Genomic DNA, 22,750 nt, shown 5'->3' on the forward strand with positions numbered 1-22,750 from the left:
CACACTATCGGTCTTCATATCCAAACAAAGTATTGAAGAGACAGGAAGTGGTCAGATCAGATAGATGTGGTTCAGATACAGGACTCTGGTCCATTAGACAGTGTGGGGCGTATATGGTTCGTAATGAATCCACTTAGACAAACATGTTTGAGGGTCAGTTTTACCCAAACCATAAACAATATTACCTCTTTATAGTTGTGTCTAGCCATGTAGTTTTAGTTGCATCTCTGAGGGGGGTTTTGAGATATTTGCTGCTGAGTGCAATTTAATGTGCGGTTCTCCAAGCACATAAAAATGACATTTGAAAAACTCAACCACAACATGCCTTTCAGGGAACAGTGTACCCAGTTATACAAGATGATCTGCAGATGTTAACAGGTTTTGTTGGGAACTATTTTCTACCAGGGCTGCACAATAAATCGTTTTTGTTATCGTCATCGCAATATCAGTTTGTGGGGGGACCTTATGGAATGGACTGGTCAATGACACCAAACAGAGCCATAATATCATTCAGTTCAAAAATACATTAAAGAAATCAATACTTGACCAATACAGAAAGGAATAGACCGAAACATAGAAATGGAATTGTAATGTAAAAGGTATTGTTGTAAATTATTGTAAGACCTGAAATATTGTATGCTGTATTTGCAAATCTATTTGTTTAGTAATAATATGATGTTGTGAAGTAGGGGCAGGACCTAATAAAAAGCTGTATGCTTCCGCCTGCTCTTTCTCAAACTTTTTTTTGGTCTTTGGTAAATTCTGATTGTTTGTGTTTTTTGTTTTCTTTTGCAACATTGTTGATTGTTCGAGATAAATAATAAATCAAATCATCTTGCAGAATAAAAACACAATGGGAAAACATTGCAATTTTATAGTAAATTGAAAGAGAGCATTGGTAGAAAACTACCCTTTAAAATGTAACCATCGTTCTCTTTGTAATGGTGCCTTTTGTGTTTAGTTTAATGTTCAATTTGTTCAACAAAATAATGGTGGAAATGATTTCCTTAATCTGCGTCCGCAGATTCGGTGTGGCCCTGCATTAGCTTACCTAAAGACACCGGCGACATGTTACGTTTTCCCTTTTATTCCATCAGGGTTTGCACTGGAGCTGAAATAACTAATCGATTAATCAGATAGTTGGTTGGTCGAATGCCTAACTTTGATAACTGATTAATCCGTTTTTCTAGATTCTCAGATGTGATCATTTGCTTTTCTCTGTGTTATATTATTGTAAATTGAATAATTTTTAAGTTGGTTCTACAAAACAAAGACGTTCAAAGATGTCATCTTGGGCTTCCAGAACTTGTGACTGACATCCAACATAAATGTTTTGACATTTCATAAACTAAATGCTTCATCTGAGAGACAAACCTAGTTTGCACCTAGGGCTGGGTACTGAATTCAATACTTTTTAGGCACCGACCGAATTGCGTCCTTAGTATCGAGTATCGAAAGATGCCTAGTCATTCAATACCCAATTTCAATACCTAAGGAGTAAATGTCATCAGCGTCAGTGAGCCAATAAGCATGCAGCATGCTTCTACCAAGATCTTATAATGTTTGTAATTGGCTGTCTAACGTTACACATTGTAGAGGCAGGCAGGAAAAACTCTACCTTACACAGCGACGGTAATAAGAGAGAGCTCACGTAGTGGGAGCTGAAAAATAAGTAATACGATTTGTGCCGTAAAGCGTAATGTTGTAATTCCTTTTTGTTTTATAAAATTGGTATCGAAAAAGGTATCGTTTAGGAACCGGTATCAAAGTCATGGTATCGGGATCAAATATTTTGGAACGATACCCGGCCATATTTGCACCTTCAACAATGTTGTAAACCAGATGTGATTACAGATGGATATGTGTGTGCTCTGATGAGCATCTATCATCTATGATCTGCTTATTGAATAAAATGTTATGATTGTTTGCTTATAAGATCACTTGATGGCTTTTAGTTCCTATTTTCTACTATTACTGAAATCTGACATTGGATACATGTTTTCATCTTAATAACTTTGGTTGCCCAGAACTTTATCGTTCTTTTATTAGTTAATAAACCAAACCGAGCGGCACCGTGGGAGTAAGAGGTGAACTTCTGTTTTCTGTGATTGGGGTGAAGTGAAAGGCCGACTGAACAGTAGTAATGAAACAATTAGTCCATTCAGTGATTTGTGGATCAACAGAATGTTATTTGCCAACAATACTAATCACATTAGTTTATTGAAATGTCAAACATATGTTTGTTCCATCCTCCTAAATGTGAGGATTTGATCACTGTATCTGTTTTATAGAGTTGAAAATGTAATATCTTCGGGTTTATGACAAAACAAGCATATTTTCTTTCAGAAATGACTCTGATTGCAACTTCTCACTATTTCTGGACCTAGCTTAGCTGAAGCTCTACTTACTGTACTGTGATATTACTATACAATTCCAGTTTACATTCAATTTACACTGACCCTCTGGTACTTAATGGTATTTTATGTGCTGTTTTATCACTATAACACTCCCACTGGTAGCAGTTTACTGTGGTACTAATTGTCTCACTCTCATGAGTATTTTTAGCAGTAGGCTACATAGTTTATTTCTCGCAAAGAAAGCACACATCTTTCATGTTCACTATAAAATAAATAACTTCTAAAGCCAGCAGGTATATGAAGGAAACCAGGGCCTGTTGATAACGATACTGCAGCAACATTTTCACTCTTTCAGTTGGCATTTGAACGGCGCAACAACGCCATTTGGACACATTTTAGCTTCCCACCGGTGGATATAATAACATGGATCAAGAGCCAGAGCTGCATCCATAATGCAACAATACTCCACATGCACAATAAGGGGGACCGACTTACTGTGAGGAGCCGGGATCATTTAGGGCGAACAGAAAAGAGTTGTGCCTCCAAACAGAAACAAGAGGGTGTTGTAGTATAGGGCAGGACAATGGGAGACTCCCAGGCCCCACTGGCCGCGTCCTGATGCCAAAATGATCCAAATGCTCGTTCCCTTTCTTCCGCCTTTTCCCTTCTCCAAACGGGACGCCCTCGCGGTAAAATGAATGGACGCACTCAGATTCCCAGCAGTCCTTCACCATGGAGAAAATTACAAAAAAAAACCCGTCGGCCTACATAGCTACAATCAAACTAGACGCGATCACTCCATGCGCATCTCTCTATCTCTCTCTGGAGCCGTTTTGTCCTCCAGTAACATTTAGAAACACATCACTCCCCCTCCCACGTTTCCGATCGCTGCGCAGAGCTACGTGGCCGCGGTGAGAACAACAATAGGGACGATGAGGGTCCTAAACTTCCCTGCGGTTTAATACAGAGGCGACCATCGCGTCCTACCTACCGACTATTGTTTGGGGGGGGGAAACCGGAGAACTCCCGGCGCCCCGAGTCCTCCCCTCTCCTTCTGCGTTAACGAAGCGCACATGTGCCCACAATCACCACGAGCTGCTCCATTTTCAAAACATTATTTCCACACAAAAAAAGACTACTTACTTATTCCAGACTGTCCATTCAGGTATTTTCCCCACTTTCCACTTTCTTTCCACTCAGCCGTAGCGCCGTGCGCCCCGCCTCCGCTCCACTTTGGCCCCTCCTCTGTTTCCCCCCTGGGGGACAGGCCTGTGAAACAGCCACAACACGTCTATTACCGCACACAGTCATCTGTCTCTGGGAAAACAAGGGGACAGTAGGATAATGGCACAGAGTAAAGTGGTTCCCTTGGCTCATAAAACAGTTTAGAGGAACAGTTTATGGAGCTGCTGATGGACAAAAAGCCCTCGAAAACCAACATCATCATCATCCGGTGGTGGAATGTAACTAAGTACATTTACTCGAGTACGTGCTTAAGTACAATTGTTGAGATACTTATACTTTACTTGAGTCTTTTCATGACACTTTCTACTTCTACTCCACTATATTTCAGGGAGAAATATTGTACTTTTTACTCCGCTACAATAACTTTACAAATTCATATTTTTGCACACAAAACACATGTAGTTTATAAAATATGTTTTATTATAAACAACCTAACAATATGACGGCCTACGAGTCCAGCTGAAATGATTAGACCATTAAACACACAACTGTTTGGATCATTTCCAGTTTCTGAAAAGTGAGGATTTTTCTGCATTGAGTACTTTTACTTTTAATACTTTAAGTACATTTTCATGATTTACTGTTTCTGCACTACAATGGTACTGTTACCACATTGCACATAGCTGTACATACTGTACATATCTGTCTATATGGTTCATACTGAATATCCATATTTATTCTGCTTTTCTTATAATATATTCTGCTAATACACTGCATATATCTATATTATTCTTACTACTATTATAATTTTACTGCTACTACACTGCATATATAGGTATGTTGTTCATACATTGTTCATATTACATATTTATTCTGCTCTTATAAGGTAACTGCTAATACACCACACACATTTATATTTAATTTATATTACTCTAAACCACCTTCTGTAAACCAACTGTATACTACTGTCTACACTGCACTATATTTCTTGTCCTGCCTATATTTCACATCACATTGCACTTTTCTGCTTTTTTGCACTTCTGGTTAGACGCAAACTGCATTTCGTTGTCTTTGTACTTGTACTCTGCACAATGACAAAGTTGAATCTAATCTAATGACAATACTTACATACTTTTACTTAGTAACTTAAGTAACATTCTCAATTTTTACAGTGGTTTTAGTACTTTTTCTTAAGTAATAGATCTAAAATACTTCTTCCACCACTGTCATCATCAAACGGTCTGACCTTTGTGGCTCTGTAAAGAAACGTGCGTGTCCAAACCAGCAGCATTTAAAGACATTTAGATATAAGAACCTCTTTCCTAACTAAAGAAACATTGGAATAAATAATTGATCCTGTAATACTCAAAAAGTAAATTAAATGCTGGGTGAATCATCATCAGACATACATTAGTTAAATACCAAAAACAGTGATTTCATGCTTCTTGTATAACTTACATGTCTTTCATGGTTTATTCCATTATTTGGTGTCAATTGGGGGAAATGAGGGTAGTAGGTTGTTTGACGCAGTATGTAAAAAAAGTTTGGTAGGTGTTTCAAATTATACAGTTTTTTTTAATGTATATTGGTTATCTTGCTATACAAAATATATTACTATACTATAAATAATAAGCGTTGGCTTCATCCCGCTCCTTTTCGGACAGATTGAACATGTTTGTAACACTGTTTTTCCTTTTGGTGTGTTACTACAGACTTAGTGTTTTTACATTTTATTTTGTTATTTTTTGTTGGAAAAAAAAAAAAAAAAAAATTGGAAAAAAATTATCTTTGCATTTTTGTGAAGTAGTGGATAGTTTGGGCTCTTTAACCCTCTGAGAGTAGAAAGTGTCATTGACTACTATGTTTAAAGGGTCAAAAGGTGAAAAGGCACTGGTGTCATGTATCCAAAGCCAGACAATCGGCCTTTCTCTGTGTGATTAGCTGCTATACTACAGTGATAGCAACGTATGAACTGTGATTGTGGAACTCCAAAAAACAAATAATTGACAGTATTTTATCCTCCGTTTACAATTTCATTTCTTGTGCGGACACATATCGGCAAACAAGCCTTCAGTAGAGCCCAGAAAAAAAGTAATGATTGAGAGATAACCTCTGATATTTGAGTGTCCGTTGTCACCCATTCTCTCTGAAAGGAGGATGACATCACTCTTGAGGTGCTTTGATAAAGGCTGGTTTGCTAAAATGTGTCGGCACAGAAATAAAATAGTAAACTGAGGCCACAGTATTTGATTGATTATATTTTTTGAGTGTAGTCCATACACCCTTCATTTATAACAGGAAGCTCTCTGTCGACAATGAAAGAAGATCTGGAAAAGAAGCAATGTTTATTTCTCCATCAAGGCATCACCATTGGTCATTGATTCCAGCCATCACATTACAACAAAATCAAAACTTTCTTGCAAGTTGATACAATTATTCAGAAGTTATCATTAAAAGAAACCTTGTGAGAAAGGTACGAACCAAAAAGAGTGCACAGCCAGAGTACCAGCGCATTTCTAGTGTCAAAACAAGATTTTCTGACTGGATTTGACAGTTTTTTTTTGGCAGCTGATCGATATGAAATAAAGAGTTTGTTAGCCACGCCAGATTCCTTTCGGAATTCTTCTTCTCCACACAAATATCACAATATGTGAAACTGCAGTGGGTCTACAACTACATACACATGTAGTTATATGTGTACTGGGACTGAACGATATAAATATTTAGGATGGTTGTCAACATCCCAGAACCTAAAGCTTATCAAAATACTTTACCACGCATTCCCAGATTTAGCAAAACCTTAAATTTAAATTCTACGACTTGTTCATTGACTCAAAAAGTGGTTTCTTCTTATTAGAATTGATTGATAAGTTAACTACATTGACAGAGAAGACAGTATTGCACATACCATCGCAATCCACACACACACACACACAGTCAAATTTACATATTCACAATCATACACACACACGCTCAAAATAATGCTCAATGTTTAGTGCCTATCCCATGACACAGTAAACAAAACATTCTTTGACAATAAAAAGGAAGAAAAAAAAAAAATAAAAATAAAAAAAAAATATAAACATCTTTTCAACTGACAGGGCCTGAAAAGGGTTTTCGGACCCTGAGGAGTCCAGATCCATCCAGGCCAATCCAGTCCGGTCCAGTCCTCATGCCATGCCTCACCTGAGCGAGTCCATAAACATGGAGTCGTCATCGTCGTCGTCGTCAAAAAAAAGAAAGATGTATCTGCTGTTTCTAACCCGTCTGTGTACCTACTTGTGGCGTGTTTTAAAGAAAAGGCCCTGTCCATGTCTGCTTGGGATAGAAGTAGTAGTTGTAGTAATAGTAGTAGTGGTGGTCGTGGGCCGGCGTCGCCTCAGTCTGGATCAGTAGGTGGCGTTGGCCGGCTCCCTCCCCGAGCTGAAGAGGATGTCGGCCTTCGAGCTCATGATGTACGTCAGCAGCAGGGATGCTAGCAGCACAGCGACACCCACGCCCAGCGTCAACATCTGGAGGGGTCAAAGGAACACTTAGTCCTCGGAAAAGTTGAAGGACCAGACGGTGGGTTCTCTTCCAGGCAAATTCGTATCATTTATTTTCAATGGGGGTTTTACCATTAGCACAAAACAACACATTAAAGGGAGTATTCATTGATGCTTTTCGCCATTTGGGGGCAGTTGAGCAAGCTGTAAACACAACATTGATATGCTATCACCTTCTTAATGTTGATATGGCACACAGTTAGCTATGTATACATCTAGCAGACAGAGCAACATCAGCAATTTTTAAGAGTCATGTTTTTTAGTCTCGCATTGCCAGACCTTTCTCCACCGCGGCGCTGCGGAGGAGGGTCTGGTTAGTCCACACAGCATTCCGGGATGGGAGAAAAACGTGCTCTGGTTTATTGGCATTTCTTTAAACCAATCACAATCATCTGATTGCTAAGCCCTGGACGCAATGACGGTGAAGGAACTTGTTTTGGTGGAACATTCAAACGTTCAAAGGCTGTTTTAGTCGTGCAACAGAAAACTCAGATTGGACAGATAGTCTAGCTAGCTGTCTGGATTTACCCTGCAGAGATCTGAGGAGCAGTTAACCATAGTCCTCAGATATCCACCGGAGTTTAGAACGCCAACGCAAAGGAAGCCCAAGGAGACGGATATCCGGCCTAAATGAGTGAAATCCGAAGGAACTTCCGTCGGCAACGGAGCAATCCCGGAAGTGGAACGTTGAGGATATAGAATATGTTTTTGCGCACCTAATGAATTAAAGGCAGTCATCAAAGTATTTACTCTATTTTGGTCTCCACGGGAAACATCTGGCTCTTTAGCTGCTAAATGCTCCAGGATGTCACTAGCTAGTCTCTAACTGCCTATGTCCCTGTGTGCTGTTTGCTGCTGAGCAGGTAGTGTACAGTGGGTTTACAGCTGCCTGCTGTGCCTGACGCCAATGAGACCAAAACAGTAAAGTTGCGTCAAAAATAATAATGAGCTGAAAGACGCTAAAGCACTTCACAGAGCTGAAGGGAACTGCCGGTCCTCACATTACACTCACTATTTTAATGCATTTTTAGTAGAGATGGTCCGATATTTTTGCTTCCCCATACCGATTCCGATACCTGAACTTGCGTGTCGGCCAATACCAAGTACCGATCCGATACCAGTGTGTCATATATTTTATTATGTTTTAACAACTGTATACTACCATCCCTGTATGGATGTGATATGATTTATATCTTTGTTGTCGGTCTGGCTCAGGTTAAACTCTGTGAAACGCGAACGCCCCAGAACTTTCTTTTATTATCCAGTTTGACAGTCAGTTATAACGGAAGAAGAACATAAATAAACTACTTTAATGTAGATTTTCTTTAGGGCTTTATTACGTGGTATCGGATCAGTGCATAAACTCCAGTACTTCCCGATACCGATACCAGCGTTTTAGGCCGTATCGGAGCCAATACTGGTATCGGTATCGGAACATCTCTAATTTTTAGTAGAAAAATATTAGATCAGTGCAGCTTTTAAGTCACTGTGCGTAGAATATTAACATATCTGACTTTGGCGCCTCCCAGTTGTAGTCTAAGAAATGACATATTGGCAGACAGCGCTGCATACTGCCACAATGAGATGAACTGGCTGAAAACAAATGCACCAGTTTTCCCCAGATGGGCCTCATTTTTCTACCTAACAAACGTTATTCCATCAGAATCATTTGAAAGATGCTATAACTTAAAACAAACACACGCTGTGGCTTTAAATGGCAACTTGACAGAGGAGGAGAATTTTGTGTCATTCCAGTATGAAAATGAACTTGCAGAGACTTGAACCTCAACCGAGACAGGTTATCCATCACTGTCAGTGTTAAGTCTGCTTTGTTGCTGTTGTTCCGGTTCCTTTATTGCTGCGGTTTGGGAAACGCTACTTATTAGTCTGTGAAAAGCACAGCATTCACAAACAATATTGTTGGAAAATCTAAGTCAGAAGCCAAACAAAAAACAAACATGGATATTGTGAGAAGGATGTACATTTTGAGTCACTGCCGCACTAAAAGAGTTGCTTTTTGGCAGCCAATTGTTTTCCACCAGCACGTATCCACCCCAACAAGAAAGATTCCTGCTCTCCACTATTCATTGTGTGACAACATAACAAAAAGATAAAAGGGACTAGATACTCAGTATGATGGATCACCTTTATCAAGCAGGTTTCAAGTCTCTGTAAGTTGATATTCACAGCCAGCTAAACAATGAACAACAAACAGAAACAAAAACCAATAGCTGCCTAGAAGAAAAATGGTCAGTAGTATCATATTGTGAGTTTATCACATTTGCAGTTTATGAGCAAAACATGCTCAACCCCTGGTAATATGACAGATTAAACTGAAATCCCAGTTTGCTCGTGTACTTACCAAACATGTAACAGCCATACAGGAATCTACACTATTTAAATGAAAGTCTGCACACTGTCTGCAACAGGCCTCAATCCATGCTTATGTAATGCAAAGATATGATTTACATTATTAAATGAGAATGAAACGGAGCCTGGGAGTGTGCTGCTTTTATAAAGTTTTCACTTTTCACAGTTGTAACTACTTGCTGCTCTGTGAATTTTGTGATAGTGATTTTGGCTCCTAACGATCATTAAAACAATGTGATCGAGAAAAACACTAATTTTGCACGTTACATTTTGCGAGTAAACTCTTATTTTGTCCTGTGTTCTGAATGAAAGCAGAAGCTTCAAACTGGAAACATTTTGAAGGAAAATTTCACAGTTCAAGGTGTTTTCACTGTTAATTCCTTTCACAGTTTTTTTTAAATAAAAAAAAGTGAAATCGTTCCAAAAGACAATGAGTAATTGTGTTAAAGTGCTCATATTATGTTCATTTTCAGGTTCATAATTGTATTTAGAAGTTGTACCAGAATAGGTTTATGTGGTTTAATTTTCAGAAAACACCATATATATATATATATATATATATATATATATATATATATATATATATATATATATATATATATATATATATATATATATATATATATATATATATATATATATACACATACACAGTTTGGTATCTTTCTGTTCCATCTTTGTTGGGAGTCGCACATGCGCAGTAAGTACTACTAGCCAGTCAGAAGCAGAGTATGAGATCGTGCCACGCTAGCAGCTAGGCGAGCATTATAACGTGTGTTACAAAGTGACCACGTTTGTCTCTGAAGTAAAGGCTGGACTACAATAGAGCTGTTTGGAGCAGTTTGTGAACAGTGTTTTCTGTTGGAGATGGTAAGTCCCTTTGGGGTGGACTTTGGGCTTTTTCACTTTGTAAACCTATAATGTGCACAAAAAGAAATATAACACAATAAAGGAAAGGGGAAAAGCCAAAAAGCACTTTAAATAAATCAGGATTGACCGAAATAATCGTGATTAGGATTTCTTTCGCAAATCGAGCAGCCCTAACTCTGTCCACTACCTACTCTAGGAAAGAACAATGTATGCCAGCATCCAACTTTCCAGACTTCCTACAGTGTGTGCATAACCAATTCATCGTTAGAAGAAACCGTAGGAAATTCATAAAGCACAAGTGTAAATTAAATCTGCATTCCATGTGCTGTCTTTGAGGAGTGAAGGGAAAGTTTACCTCCAGATCGTGACTCGCCACTAGGAATATGCGTCCTTTGATGGACTTCCACCGGGACTCCGTCCACGTCGAATAGTTTTTGGAGGTGTAATCCCGCAGGTCGAAGGCTGGGGACAGTGCTTTGGAGAGACGGACCGTGGAGCGCACGCAGAAACCCTCCCTCTTTGTGCTGTTGGGAGGCGCCGCGCCTTGAACCCACACGTAGGAGTACATCTGAAGGGAGGAGGCAACATTATTCTAGACTTATGCAGGAGATTTTGTATTTCTATGTAAAAAAAAAAAGAATTACATTTTTAAGACCAGACTTCACATGTTGGTGTCACTTCGACTTCATTCATATCTTGTGTTATATATTATTATTATTTATATACTGAGGGTGTTGAGTTTAGCTGCTTAAGTAGTTAAGTTAATGGATCAGTCAATCTGAAACTATTGTCAAACAACCAATTCATTGTTTGAATCATGTTTCAAGCTGAATACCAAACTTTCACTTGTTTCTAATTTCAATACATGCTGCTCCTCTTTGGTTTGAATAACAGTAAATTAAATATCACTGGATTTTGGATTGTCCGTCCAACAAAACGAACAAGTTTGAAGATCTTTGACTCTAGAAATTTGCGAAGTACTATTCTATTGATTAGTCGATAATGAAAATAATCATTAGCTGCACAAACATTTGTCTGTCTTTACTTTAAATTTCAAGTTAGTTCATAAAATGAGATAAAATATTACAGAAGAGTTTTTTTTCCCGTGATATAATTTGTCTCAGAGTCAATGAGCAAATTAAAAGGAAATTGATGAAAAGGAAAAGTGCTGACGTGTTTGCTCTCTTTGTCCTTCTCGTCCTCTCTCTGGTTCTGGCAGTTGTCCTGGCTGATGTTGGCGGTGCTACCGGTCAGGTTAGCCAGCAGGTACTGGACCAGATGGGTCAGCTCGCTGCGCTGCTGGGCCACGCCCACGTAGAAGTTTGTGGGCCTGTCAGCTGATAGACAGGAGACAGAAGAAATGAAGTTTAGCTTCAAAATAGAACACATTCAAGACAAGCAGGGTCTATAATTAACCGCCTATTAACAGCAATTACTTTCTCCCACTTTTGTAGTCTAGTAAGTATTAAAAAAAAAAAAAAGATTTGATGTATCCCAACTTACTTAGGTGGCTCATGAAGTCAGGGGGGATTCGTTGCTGGAACCAGGAGTTATTTGACCGAATAAGGAAACCGTACAGCATCCGGGTCACCTGAGGGACAGAAAACATGTTGAACAGAGAGTCACTTCTGCTCGTTGCACAAAGACACCAGAAAAACCCTTGTTTGTTTTGGAATTAATGAGAAACCAAATCATTTAAAAGCACATTTTAAGGGACTGAAAGAGACCGAACAAACTGCAGTTAAATAAAGCAATATGTAAAGGAAGTTGATAAAAAAAAAAAAAAACAAGAGAATAAAAGGATCTAACAAGGATAAGTGTCATGTGAGTGTAGCATGCCTAAATACGAGAATTGTTGTGAGGACAAATAAAGTGGAAAATGAATACCAATGCCATTGCAAGGAAATGAAAGTAACTTTTGATATACTGTATGTCACAAGATAACGTGCATTACTGGCTTAAACTCTCACCACAAGCAATATTTTTAAGACCTCTACAACTTCAATTCAGATATAAAACACTATTTTTCCGGTATACTAGGCCTTGACTTTAGATAACACAAAGTACAGAAATATTCTTCAGGTGGAGAAAGGCTGTGGTGTTGAGACGGGACAGATAAATAGGAATAGTGAACTTGTAGATAAGATGGCTAGATAGCTTGAAACATATTCTACTACTTCCTAAATAAGAAACAGGGGGGGAGGTCTGCGACATCACTTATCGCCCACTTACAATGCTGTTCTGTAATCGCTCCCCAGGAAACTAAACTAACGGCCACAATTGGCCTCATGTGAGAATGGCAACGATGACGGCCTCGGGGCGGGGGGGGTCTCCAACGACCACAACGGTGTCGTTACAACAGCCAGGAGCACTTACGAACAAAGCGGTATCGATCATCTTGACAACGACCCTACAGAGGTTAAATAGCTGCGTTTTACTGTTTTTTTCCCCATTGTGGGGTTTGCCAGGTTAGCCATTGATAGCAATAGCAGTTGACGACGTTTTTTGCTGTTTTTTGTGCATGCAAACAGCATAACGTGTCCGCAGATAGAAGTTGGACAGGACTGTGTGTGCAACTGATTTAGTGAGACACACATAAGACAGAGGTGCTTATAACCGTATGTTACTACAGCTTTCACTACTGTTGATGCACGGGGAAGCCATGTTGGATTTTGAGCTCGGGGTACTGCGAGGTTGTCCGAGCTCCCGAGGTCAGGGGGCGTGTTTCCGACTTTGACCTCGGAAAATCCGACTTCTGAGTACAAATGGAACACAGTCTCTCGGATGGGAGACGAACCGTCTTCGAGCGGCTTTAACCCAAAGTCCAGTTGCCCTTGAATTTTTTTTTAACCTTCCTTGGATAGTTCCTAAATTAAATCTTACTATTTGAGGGTCTGCGTTGATGCCTTCCAGCTGGCTTTCAGCTCCTCCTGCCTGTATGTACAGAGCCCGGGCAACCACGGTGGCCACCTCAGTCAGAGCCTGAAAGATACGTGAAGAGAAATACAGAAAATCTGTATTAGTTGCTTCCCAACAACATATATGTCTAAAAATCTCAACAGTCAATTAAATAGCAGCATCGTGAAGGCCGCTTAAAGATTGCCAGACAAGTTTTGACGTCTTGTCTGGTTTGAAGTCTTCTACGAACTGAAATGAAAATTCATGATGAGAAATGAGAAAGGGTGATGGATGATGAGACAATTCCCTGCTGCTCACAACTCCCAAACGCAGAAAACGACTGTTTAAAGCAGGTGTTAGAACACATGTAGAATGAGCCTCTGCAACAACACGGCCTACTACAGCCAATATACAAACGAGAGCCCTGCTAAACGGCAGTGGTGCATCCATCTATGGATCAGATACGGAAGGGTTCATGTCGATACCAGAGCAAAGGAGAACACTGGCTATCATCTCTCCACTTTAAATCATATCTGTCAGACCACAGTACGTGCAGCGGAAGTCGTGGACTTGCCTTGTAAAGCTGATTTAAGAGCACATGAACGTGGTGAATATTGGCGATTAATAGCAATACCTTAGCGGTGTCAGTGACAAACACCAGCTGCTCCTCTGGCGTCAGGTTCGGCGGGTAAGATATGTTCAGGTATTCTGCATTATCGTACATACTCTCGTAGAACCTGCACACAAAACCGGGACATAAATTAGCAAAACATGCCAATTCCTTGAGGCAGCACAGACGCCACGGTTATAATTACATGTGACAGTGCATAACGATAGCAAATCACCTGTTGGTGAAAGCAGACTGGTGATCCTCGATAACGACACCAGGGATTGGCCGAGCTCGCAGGAACCGCTGGAAGGACGAGGGCGGGAGCGGCTGAGAGAAACCGGGCTCGTTCACCGAGACGTTCAAACCTTTGGCAGCCGTTTGCAAGCTTTCAATGAGCTTCCTCACCTGAAACGCAACAGTGGAGGAAATGTCATACATGCAGTAATACACACATTGTGGGCTCATTTTTTCCATCTCTGTTCTGCCTTTATATCCAAGTCTACTCATAACCCGCGTGTTGTCTTTGGGTCAAATTTGACCCGTTTTCTAAATGGCTATATCAGAAACATGGATTTTCTCTTTTACAAGAAGGGCATTTTTTCCCTTTATTAGATAGTGACAGTGGATAGACAGTAAAGGTGGGAGAGAGATGGGGGATGACACGCAGCAAAGGGCCGCAGGTCGGACTTGAACCCGGGCCGCTGCAAAGGACTCAGCCTACATGGGGCGCACGCTCCCACTGGGTGAGCTAGACGTCGCCCCATGGGTTTTTTTCAACTACCTAATTTTGATTGCCCGAAAATAACACGGATGATTCCATACAAAGCGCTTCGCAAGTACAACAAAAGATCAAATCTCTACTTTCATTGAATTTGGGGCGTTTTATTAAATCTTTTAGCATTTGAATTATTTATTTTTTATTGTTTCGAAACAGTATCCTCACTGAACGTTGACATATACCCTTCTGTGATTATCCTTCCTTTAATATTAGTCTAAATAATTCATAATTTCTGCTTTTTTAACTCAAGAATTAGATATGATTTCCTATAAATGAGGATTATTATTGACCATGAATTCCAAAAAAATAATTGTAAAAGTAGTGGTAATAAGTTGGTGTTAGTGGTGTTTATACATGGTAGTGAAAAGAAGCATTAAATGCAAAAAAATAAGTTTAAAAAAAAGCGCCAAAAACATTGCCAAAATGTCGAAAAAGAGACCTAGAGAAAGGTTTTCAGTTTAGACCCAGGAGGACGATGCAAGACAACACAAGGGTTACAGTCATCTAATATATTATTATTATTATTATTATTATAAATTCATAGTGGGTTTTACGGTTGATCGTCAACTCAGAAATCTGTGAATTTAAACCTTATATACCATATATTTTATATAGAAAAAGCGCTCAAGAGTAATTTCCACATTGGTTCCTGTTTTAGTCCTGATATTTGTTCAAAGCTATTTCTTTTGTTTTAGGATGTTTTCAGAAGTACACTTTTAATTTCATATACAGTTTTGCAATTCATTTTTATCAATTATCCTCTCATTAGGTTTCAACTACTCATCAGTCATTTCTTTTTCAACAATACACTTATGTTTACTATTTTGTGTGTCCATGTTGTCATAAATGATCTTAATCAGTAGGGAAAGCCACTTTTTAAAGCCAGCTGGCTACCTCCGCACACAGCACTTTATAACTATTTATTGAACCGGGTGCTCCTTTTAATGTAGCTTCTACCGTGTACAGAGTACTTTTATGTTAATATGTTATAATGTGTCTCTACATTCTCCCTTACATAATTATTATTTTATTATCAATTTAACACAATTTTCCCTCGTAGGGATCATTAACATGTCCTGTGGGGTTGTATGAGAAGGGAGGAAGCTCGTGAATGTACAGGATACAAACCTCTGCATTGACACTGTCGTTCTTCCTAGACACAGGATCAGAGTGAAGCCACAGTCTGGAGTCAGCACGAAGTCCCACCTGTGGTCAACAAATTCAACATACTGATATACTAGACACATACATACATACATAAACATAACGTACACCTTTTAAAATTTGAGTAACAAAATGTCAAGCGCATCTTCTTCACCGATTCTGTCCACAGCGGTAATGTAAAAAGGCCTATGGTGCAGCTACAATTAATTTGTCATACAAATATTTGACATAATACACAGAAAATGTAGCGATACTATAATAACATGAGATTTTATAGTTAAAGTATGGTTTGGCGAGTCATGTTATTAAGTCATTCATTTAATTCATTAAAGTGTTTAAAGTAGGGTTGGGTATCAGACCTCAATTGTTTTTTGAACCAACCAAATTGTGTCCCATGAGCTTAAAAAACTACCCAAAGTAAGCTGGACAGATGAGCAGAGTTGTTGTTTAGATTCCAATTTAAAAATCATACTGAAACTCGGGTATCGTATTGCTGCTAGTATCAAAAAAGTTCAAGCAATACCTTGCCTTGCATTTAAGTCACTGTAAGTATTCCCTTAAAATGTGGTGGTGTGTGCAAGTTGATACATACAGAAGGTTACTGGAAGTCTACAATACACACCTGTCCTATCTCCAATACTGAGTGAACATTGTCCAAGTCCACGGCAAAGTTATTGTTCTGCATATCGTACACCATCCTCGAACTGCCGATGTAGTCAAAGGTTTCCTGGAGTTAAAACAGTCAAATGAAATGTACAAAAAAACATGAGTAAGGCTAGCAGTACAACATTAAATTTGGTATGTTCGTCGAGCACAATGGTGCATAAAGTTACGTGGAAATGACTGACCCCTTGAAAAAAGGTGTAGAGAATGGTGCGGTTGGGTGGGGCCTCCTGGGTGGCATTTCGCAGAGCGTGAGCGGCGGCCAGCAGAGTGACAAACCCAGAGACTCCACTCTCTGCTCCTGGAGCTACTTCAAAGAAAAAAGACCTGCTGTCCAACTGCAGAGAAGAGAAGAGAGGAGGTCCATCAAGCAGACATCGGATCTAAGTAGTTCGGTTCAACTTGCAATGACCTAATTTTAATCACAGCATAAACCAAATATGAAGAAATGCAGCCCATCATGTCTTCTGGTTTACCAACAGTATAATGCATTCCTGTTGAAAAAAAGGACACAGGCTGCAACTAATCATCAAGTAATCTGCTGATTATTTTCTCAATTAACCGACTAATCTTTCAGGTAATAAAATGTCAGAAAAAATTGGGGGGAAAGAAAAAAAAATCCTGTCTTGTTTTGTCTGACCAACAGCCTAAAAACTAAATATTTCCAATTTACAAAGTAAAATAGAGAAAAATTCTCACATTGGATGAGCCAATTTCTGCTTAAAAACAGGCTCCTGTGCCACCTTATCACTTTCATTTATGCGTTTTGTTCTCATAGCTCTCGAACAACAAAGTAGGAAGAATATTTACACAAGAAGCAAAGCACAGAAACACTGCCTGTAAGACTGCCTGTAACTGTTACATCACATGGCATGTATCACAGAGCAGGGTAAGCTTAGCATGGCTTTTATACTGGAAGGCTTTCAAAGTGAGTGAGAGCACTGCAGATACCGGCTGAAGAAATGTCAACGGTGTTTTTGAACACACATACTAATAACTAACAACTGTTGTACTGTAGTAGAAATATTGGTGTAGGAGTAAAACTCAGCGAGGAAGGCAAAGTCGTTGCTGTAACTCACCCTGGCTGCTGCTATGACCACACTCTCCCACATCTTGTGGCCCTTGGCTGTGTTGTTAATAGGCCTGGTGGAGGCCCAAACATTATAGTCACCCAATGGGTCACAGACCATCTCTGAAGGGAGACACGGAACAAAAAACAACATGGACTCAGGTTACAATTGGTCAAGAAACAGTATAATCATTGACAATTTCATGTATGTGAAGATTTTCTTCCTGACAAAGTCATGTAGCCTTTAAAAAATGCCAGAAAAATCAGTTTGAATAGTATGCAAACCTGTTGTGTTTAGATATTTATTCATGATGCGTAAATACCTGGGCTGATGCTAAAGTTGATGTCATTTCTCCTCATGCAGGTGGCCGTGTCGGTGACTGCGGACATGTGGGAGTAGAGCTGCATAGCACACAGCGGGTACTGAGGAGTGCTGCCGTTCACAGCGCGGTTATGGTCCATGTAACACTGCGAATGGAGAAAAGAAACATACACATATGAAACTTCTTTGTGTGCAGGTTTTGCTTCTTCTTTTATTTTTTATTTTTTTACACAGACACAGATGCCACAATAACATTATAGTATTTTAGCTATTCTCAAATATCTTTCAATCCTTCGAACAAGTTGGAACATACACAATTGGGTCTGATGCTCTTGCTCAGGGGCCCACTGGCAGGTTTGGGCACAGTAATGGTCTTAACTGCCATGACTGCGACTAAATTCATCACTTTGACATCTGGGGATCAAACCTGAAACCGTTGGTTTACAGAACAGTTTCCCTCGTCACATACAATAGTGGAAAAGCAGCTAATGATTAGTGGGGTCTTCTGATAAATCATCACAACATGCCGTAGCACAACACGCTGCCTTTAGATCATGGTCTTTAGGCATCATGCCAAGTTCAGATCCGATTGTTTTGCGACTGTACTGTTTTGTAAATGATGTCTATTCTCAAACATCAGGGCCAAACGGAAATTAATAAGACAGTTGTTTTGTGACAGCAGGGACAACAAAGTAAAAAAAAAAAAGAACAAAGTGATTTTATCAAACAGGATTAACAAACAATCAGCTTTTGTTGCAAACTTCACCTGATGCCTGTCACATTACCTGCCGTATGACCTGAGTGTCATTGTCGTCTTTCAAAGAGAAGATGGGGAAGTCAAACTGCTCGTAGGACAAACCGCTTCCCAAAGGGTTCCACACGGTCACGTTACAATGGGCCAAGGATGGATCGTAGTTTTCTGTATACACGCCTGAGGGGAATACATAGAGTGGAGTCAGCAGTCGTTACACTAAAATACATTGAAGCTAAAAATGGTGTTGGTATCTAGCGCCCCAATTTCTACAAGCGAGCTGCATGAAAATTTAAGTACAGTATCAACAACTGATATGCATCGAAAACTCTATTTACACCCTCCTGGACTTTATCATATTTTGTTCTTTGGCATTACATTTTTTTTTTCTTCTGATGATCGGTGTAAATACATCCTATACAGTTGAAGTGGTTCCGGAAGTAAAAATCCCACCATTTTCTCCATTAACAATGTAGTTGGAACATATCCATGGATTGAATGGGCATGAAATTCTCCCGATTGAATCGTCAGTACAACTGCATTAGAAATATTCGATTCTTTGCTAAAAAGTAAAAAGGTACAAGCATGTGTACATAAAAACTTCAGGGGAGAAGGTAACTACGACTGCCAAAGTGCAAGAAACACTCAAGCGGCAAACTTAAAATTCTATTACTGGCGCCGCAAAAGAAAAGGCAAAAAAGCCTAAAGATTACGGTGGTGTTGTAAAAAACTGACAATCTGCAGCTTCCTTCCTCTCAGTTCGCAACTCTATCACCCCATCCAATGTGATTTGACATTGTAAAATAACAAAACATGAAGTTTAAGCATTGTACTATGACCTTCTGCATGCGTGTCTTAAGCTATTCCTGCCCTGTTAAAAATCTAACTCTGGTCACACATGCAGCTTTGAATTGATGGTACTTCTGTGTCACAGAACTAACTAAAGAAAGAAGAAACATGATGAGTAATTAAATCTGTGTTCTAAGACCACACATGACTATATGGTGACACTACAATGTTGCAGAAACTGCTCACATAACATGAAAACTGAACCCACTACAGCATGTAATTTCATGCGCTGTGCCTTCTGAGGATCATTAAACTACAATTAATTTCTGTGACTGGGGTAATACTGAGAGACAGGCCTCAGCAGGCAAACCCTCACCCACCTGTGTTTTCGTTGGGACAGGTGGTGTGTGGAGAGACGCCCTCGAGCGGATTTGCACTCGGCGCCACAACAGCAACGCCAGCCACCCTGCTGGAGCCGTTCTTCAACTTCATCATGATGGATCTGACGGGCAGACAGTCGGCACGGGGCGGTGTAAACGATACAGGTACAAATACAGGCCAGACATGGGTTTGAAATGTGGTTCAAGTTTCTTTCCTTAGGGTTAGACAGGCAGAATTTGCCACAGTAACTGTACTGTACATGTCTGTGACGGTGTATGACTGATTGAGTTGCACTGCCATATCCTGATGTTATAAGTTACCCCCCCCAAGCTGCTTTTTTTTTTTTTTGACATACAAAACATACAACTTGCAACATAAACACACACCCCTCCCGCTTCGTCATCACCACCCACCCAGACAAAAAAAACAAGAAAAGATGACAGTAACTACAACATTCAAGACCATTCAACAAAATAGGATCAAAATAGACAATAAACCAAATAAACATATGTATAAATGTCAACACCATACCCAGCTGCTACTCTTTAAAAAAAATGCTATAGTTGAATGAAATGCTAAGGACTTATTGAACTACTAACTCTTATTTTCACTATTATTTCATTCATATACTGTAGCTGTTCCTAACAACTAGAATGGACGTGGTAAAACAATGGAGTATACCCTAGCCCTTACTCTCATTAGGAACCACTGTAAGTACTCCCTCTGCAGGGTGAGACATGCTAACTGTACCTGGTAAAGAGTGGGGACTCCAGGATAACCAGATAAGGAGGATTGGGACCAGAGCGCAGGACCCAGTCCACGTTTTCCTCGGACTCGAGCACATGGAGCACTCCCACATTACCTGACAAATGGGCTGAAATCCAAAAGAAAATCTAATATCAGCATCTGTGATATGAGGTACAACAGCGGTACTAAAATGTCCTCAAAGCTTATCTAATCAGTGTGTGTCGAGCAGGCCTCTTCTCTATTACAAGAAATGTTCTAGGACAAAACGTTTTGATGCAGCAAAGACAAAATTGCTGCTGCTTGACCGTTTTGTAGTATGAAAACAGTATACTACAAACAGGTTTATCTGCAACTTGTCAGCTTTTATATTCTTCCTGCCTCGAGCAACCACACAGATAACACTTTTAGTAGACTGTGTAGTATGCACTTTACTTTAAAATTCATGTGAATGAAAGACAGCCAGAGGCCATAAAGACACACACTCTACAGTTAAGATGTGAACACTAGTAATACTTGTCATAAGTGTCCCAGATGCATGTTGGATTCCCATGACAATTACTTTCACTTTAATCACGCATCACTTTAATCTATTGCTTTACTCACACTGGCAGCCTATTTGATGTGTTGCATTGAGCAGTCGTACACATGGGACAGTGTAATTGAGATGCACATAAATCTTCTTTTCCACTGAATTACAGCCGACACCTGCAAAGGAAAAATAACTTTAACAACTGTACAGTAAGAACATTAGGGTATAGCTTTTACCAAGAGTGCATAATAAAGAAAGAAAAGCAGAATGTATGTCACAGAGGAGTGGGTTTTAATTGCTCGGAGAACCTAAAATTAAAATCACATCCTCTATCTCTCACGGCTGGCAAAATTACATTCCCAATTTTAGACTTGAGACTACATCCCGTTTGTATAAATACTCTTGCATACAAGCAGATGGCCTTTTCTCATATCTGAAGAGAAAACCACAGACAAGTCTGTAAAATTTATAAAAAATATATTTACTTTGAAGCATATGGGTGCACTCTTTCCAGACACTGTTAGGACTTTCATCACCCTGGGGCAAACATGCAGGTTTTTCCAAAAATGTAACCGTATGGTTTGTGTCACCTGTTGGTCCTACATCCTTTTCACTAACGTTGCAGCAACATTAAACCGCTTTCATTGAAACAAACAATTAACTTTTTCGTCCACCAGCCAAATGGCTCGTGAATGTTCAAATTTTACCAGCCACTCAAAAGATTACCAGTGTTTTTTTGGCTGGTGAGCGAAGCAACTCTACCAGCCAATTGCATATTTTACCAGCATTTGGCTGGTAAATGGTGCTAGCTAATTTTGAACCCTGGAAACAAAGTGCTATTTTGGAGGATCCCCTCTATGCCAAATTTACCAGGGCACTCTAAAAGAGATTAAATGTGTGCTTCATCTGCTTTGTGTTTGGTGACAACAAAATCAACATTAAACGACCCTATTCTTTTTCTAATTTGGCCTGACGCTCTACCAGAGCTCCGGGCAGTCGCAGCGGGGAATCACGAGCAGTCACGCTGATGCTGGGGTTGCTTAGCTAGCTATATCAGGAGGGCAAACCCAATCTGTGACTGTCTCAGAGAAAAGTCGTCGACAATACTTAATAAAACTGAGGCCTGTGATTAATTCTGAACTTTCTAGTTGATGGAAATTGATCAATAATTCTTGCAACGCTGAACCCCATTGTAAAACTTGTATTAAAAAACCCGGCATTGGGATTAAAGTCAAAGAGGGCAGCTTTTGCTAACGCTGACTAGCCTAGCTAGCATTCGGCTAGCTCTAAGCACAAAGCAGTCTATCAAGCTAACCGCCTGTTACAGAAGCACACTCTGCTCATAAACAAATACGTGAAGATGAACATCGGGCACTGTTAGAATACAACTTACCGATGAAAAGACAACAAACTAGTAAATTAACGATCCATTTGTTCGACAGCAAATCCATCTTCCTGGTTTAAAAAGCAGAAGAACACAACAGTAGGTGTTGACATGGAAAACGTCCGGGTTCCGCAGTTTGGTTCCGCTCCCCTGAAAGGAGACGGACTCATTCAAAATGGCAGCTCTGGATCTCTGCAACGGGAGTAATCAAGTTTTTATGTATTTTTAAAGCTTCGGGTCAGCTAAAATAAAACATACGTACATATAATAAATATAATAAACTTTTTTCTTTCCTTCCATCCTTGTTTTCATTTAAAAAGGAACAAAGTAATGCCAAC

General features: G+C 39.6%; 2 protein-coding genes across 4 annotated transcripts in view; both read right to left on the minus strand.

The window, feature by feature from the left end:
* LOC116048833 (vang-like protein 2) overlaps positions 1-3,626 on the minus strand; it is a 29,170-nt gene extending 25,544 nt beyond the window's left edge. The window contains exon 1 of one of the 2 annotated variants that reach the window (XM_031298098.2): positions 3,501-3,626. The gene's annotated coding sequence lies outside the window, so the exon portion shown is untranslated. Of the gene's footprint in view, positions 1-2,852; positions 3,392-3,500 lie in introns of those variants that run through there. The other variant, XM_031298099.2, reaches the window with a different exon arrangement.
* On the minus strand, positions 1-22,662 carry ncstn (nicastrin). Of its 2 annotated transcripts, XR_004898244.1 has the most exons (18): positions 22,422-22,662; positions 21,103-21,204; positions 20,503-20,626; positions 19,752-19,873; positions 18,617-18,762; positions 17,833-17,977; positions 17,520-17,632; positions 16,626-16,778; positions 16,400-16,504; positions 15,742-15,819; positions 14,071-14,240; positions 13,860-13,962; positions 13,211-13,309; positions 11,831-11,918; positions 11,501-11,664; positions 10,683-10,895; positions 6,464-7,054; positions 1-12 (listed from the first exon to the last, which is right to left on the minus strand). XR_004898244.1 is itself a non-coding variant. In XM_031298086.2 (17 exons), the coding sequence occupies exons 1-17, from the start codon at positions 22,477-22,479 to the stop codon at positions 6,932-6,934; spliced, it is 2,106 nt and encodes a 701-aa protein (XP_031153946.1). In that variant the 5' UTR covers positions 22,480-22,662; the 3' UTR covers positions 5,864-6,931. The 2 variants fall into 2 exon arrangements, 1 of the variants encoding a protein (XP_031153946.1); XM_031298086.2 differs by lacking the exon at positions 1-12 and having other exon boundaries at positions 5,864-7,054.
* Positions 22,663-22,750: the final 88 nt, after the last annotated feature.

Source organism: Sander lucioperca, chromosome 9, assembly GCF_008315115.2.
Source record: "Sander lucioperca isolate FBNREF2018 chromosome 9, SLUC_FBN_1.2, whole genome shotgun sequence".
NCBI classification, from domain to species: domain Eukaryota; kingdom Metazoa; phylum Chordata; class Actinopteri; order Perciformes; family Percidae; genus Sander; species Sander lucioperca.

What these genes read in the sequence shown, in the direction of transcription:
- ncstn (XM_031298086.2), bottom strand. Translation starts at nt 22,479, where the DNA reads ATGGATTTGCTGTCGAACAAATGGATCGTTAATTTACTAGTTTGTTGT. An exon ending in CAGTATTGGAGATAGGACAG is followed by an intron (nt 15,820 to 16,399) that starts GTGTGTATTGTA and finishes TGTTGACCACAG; the next exon opens with GTGGGACTTCGTGCTGACTC. An exon ending in AGGACAAAGAGAGCAAACAC is followed by an intron (nt 10,896 to 11,500) that starts GTCAGCACTTTT and finishes TCCTCCCTTCAG; the next exon opens with ATGTACTCCTACGTGTGGGT.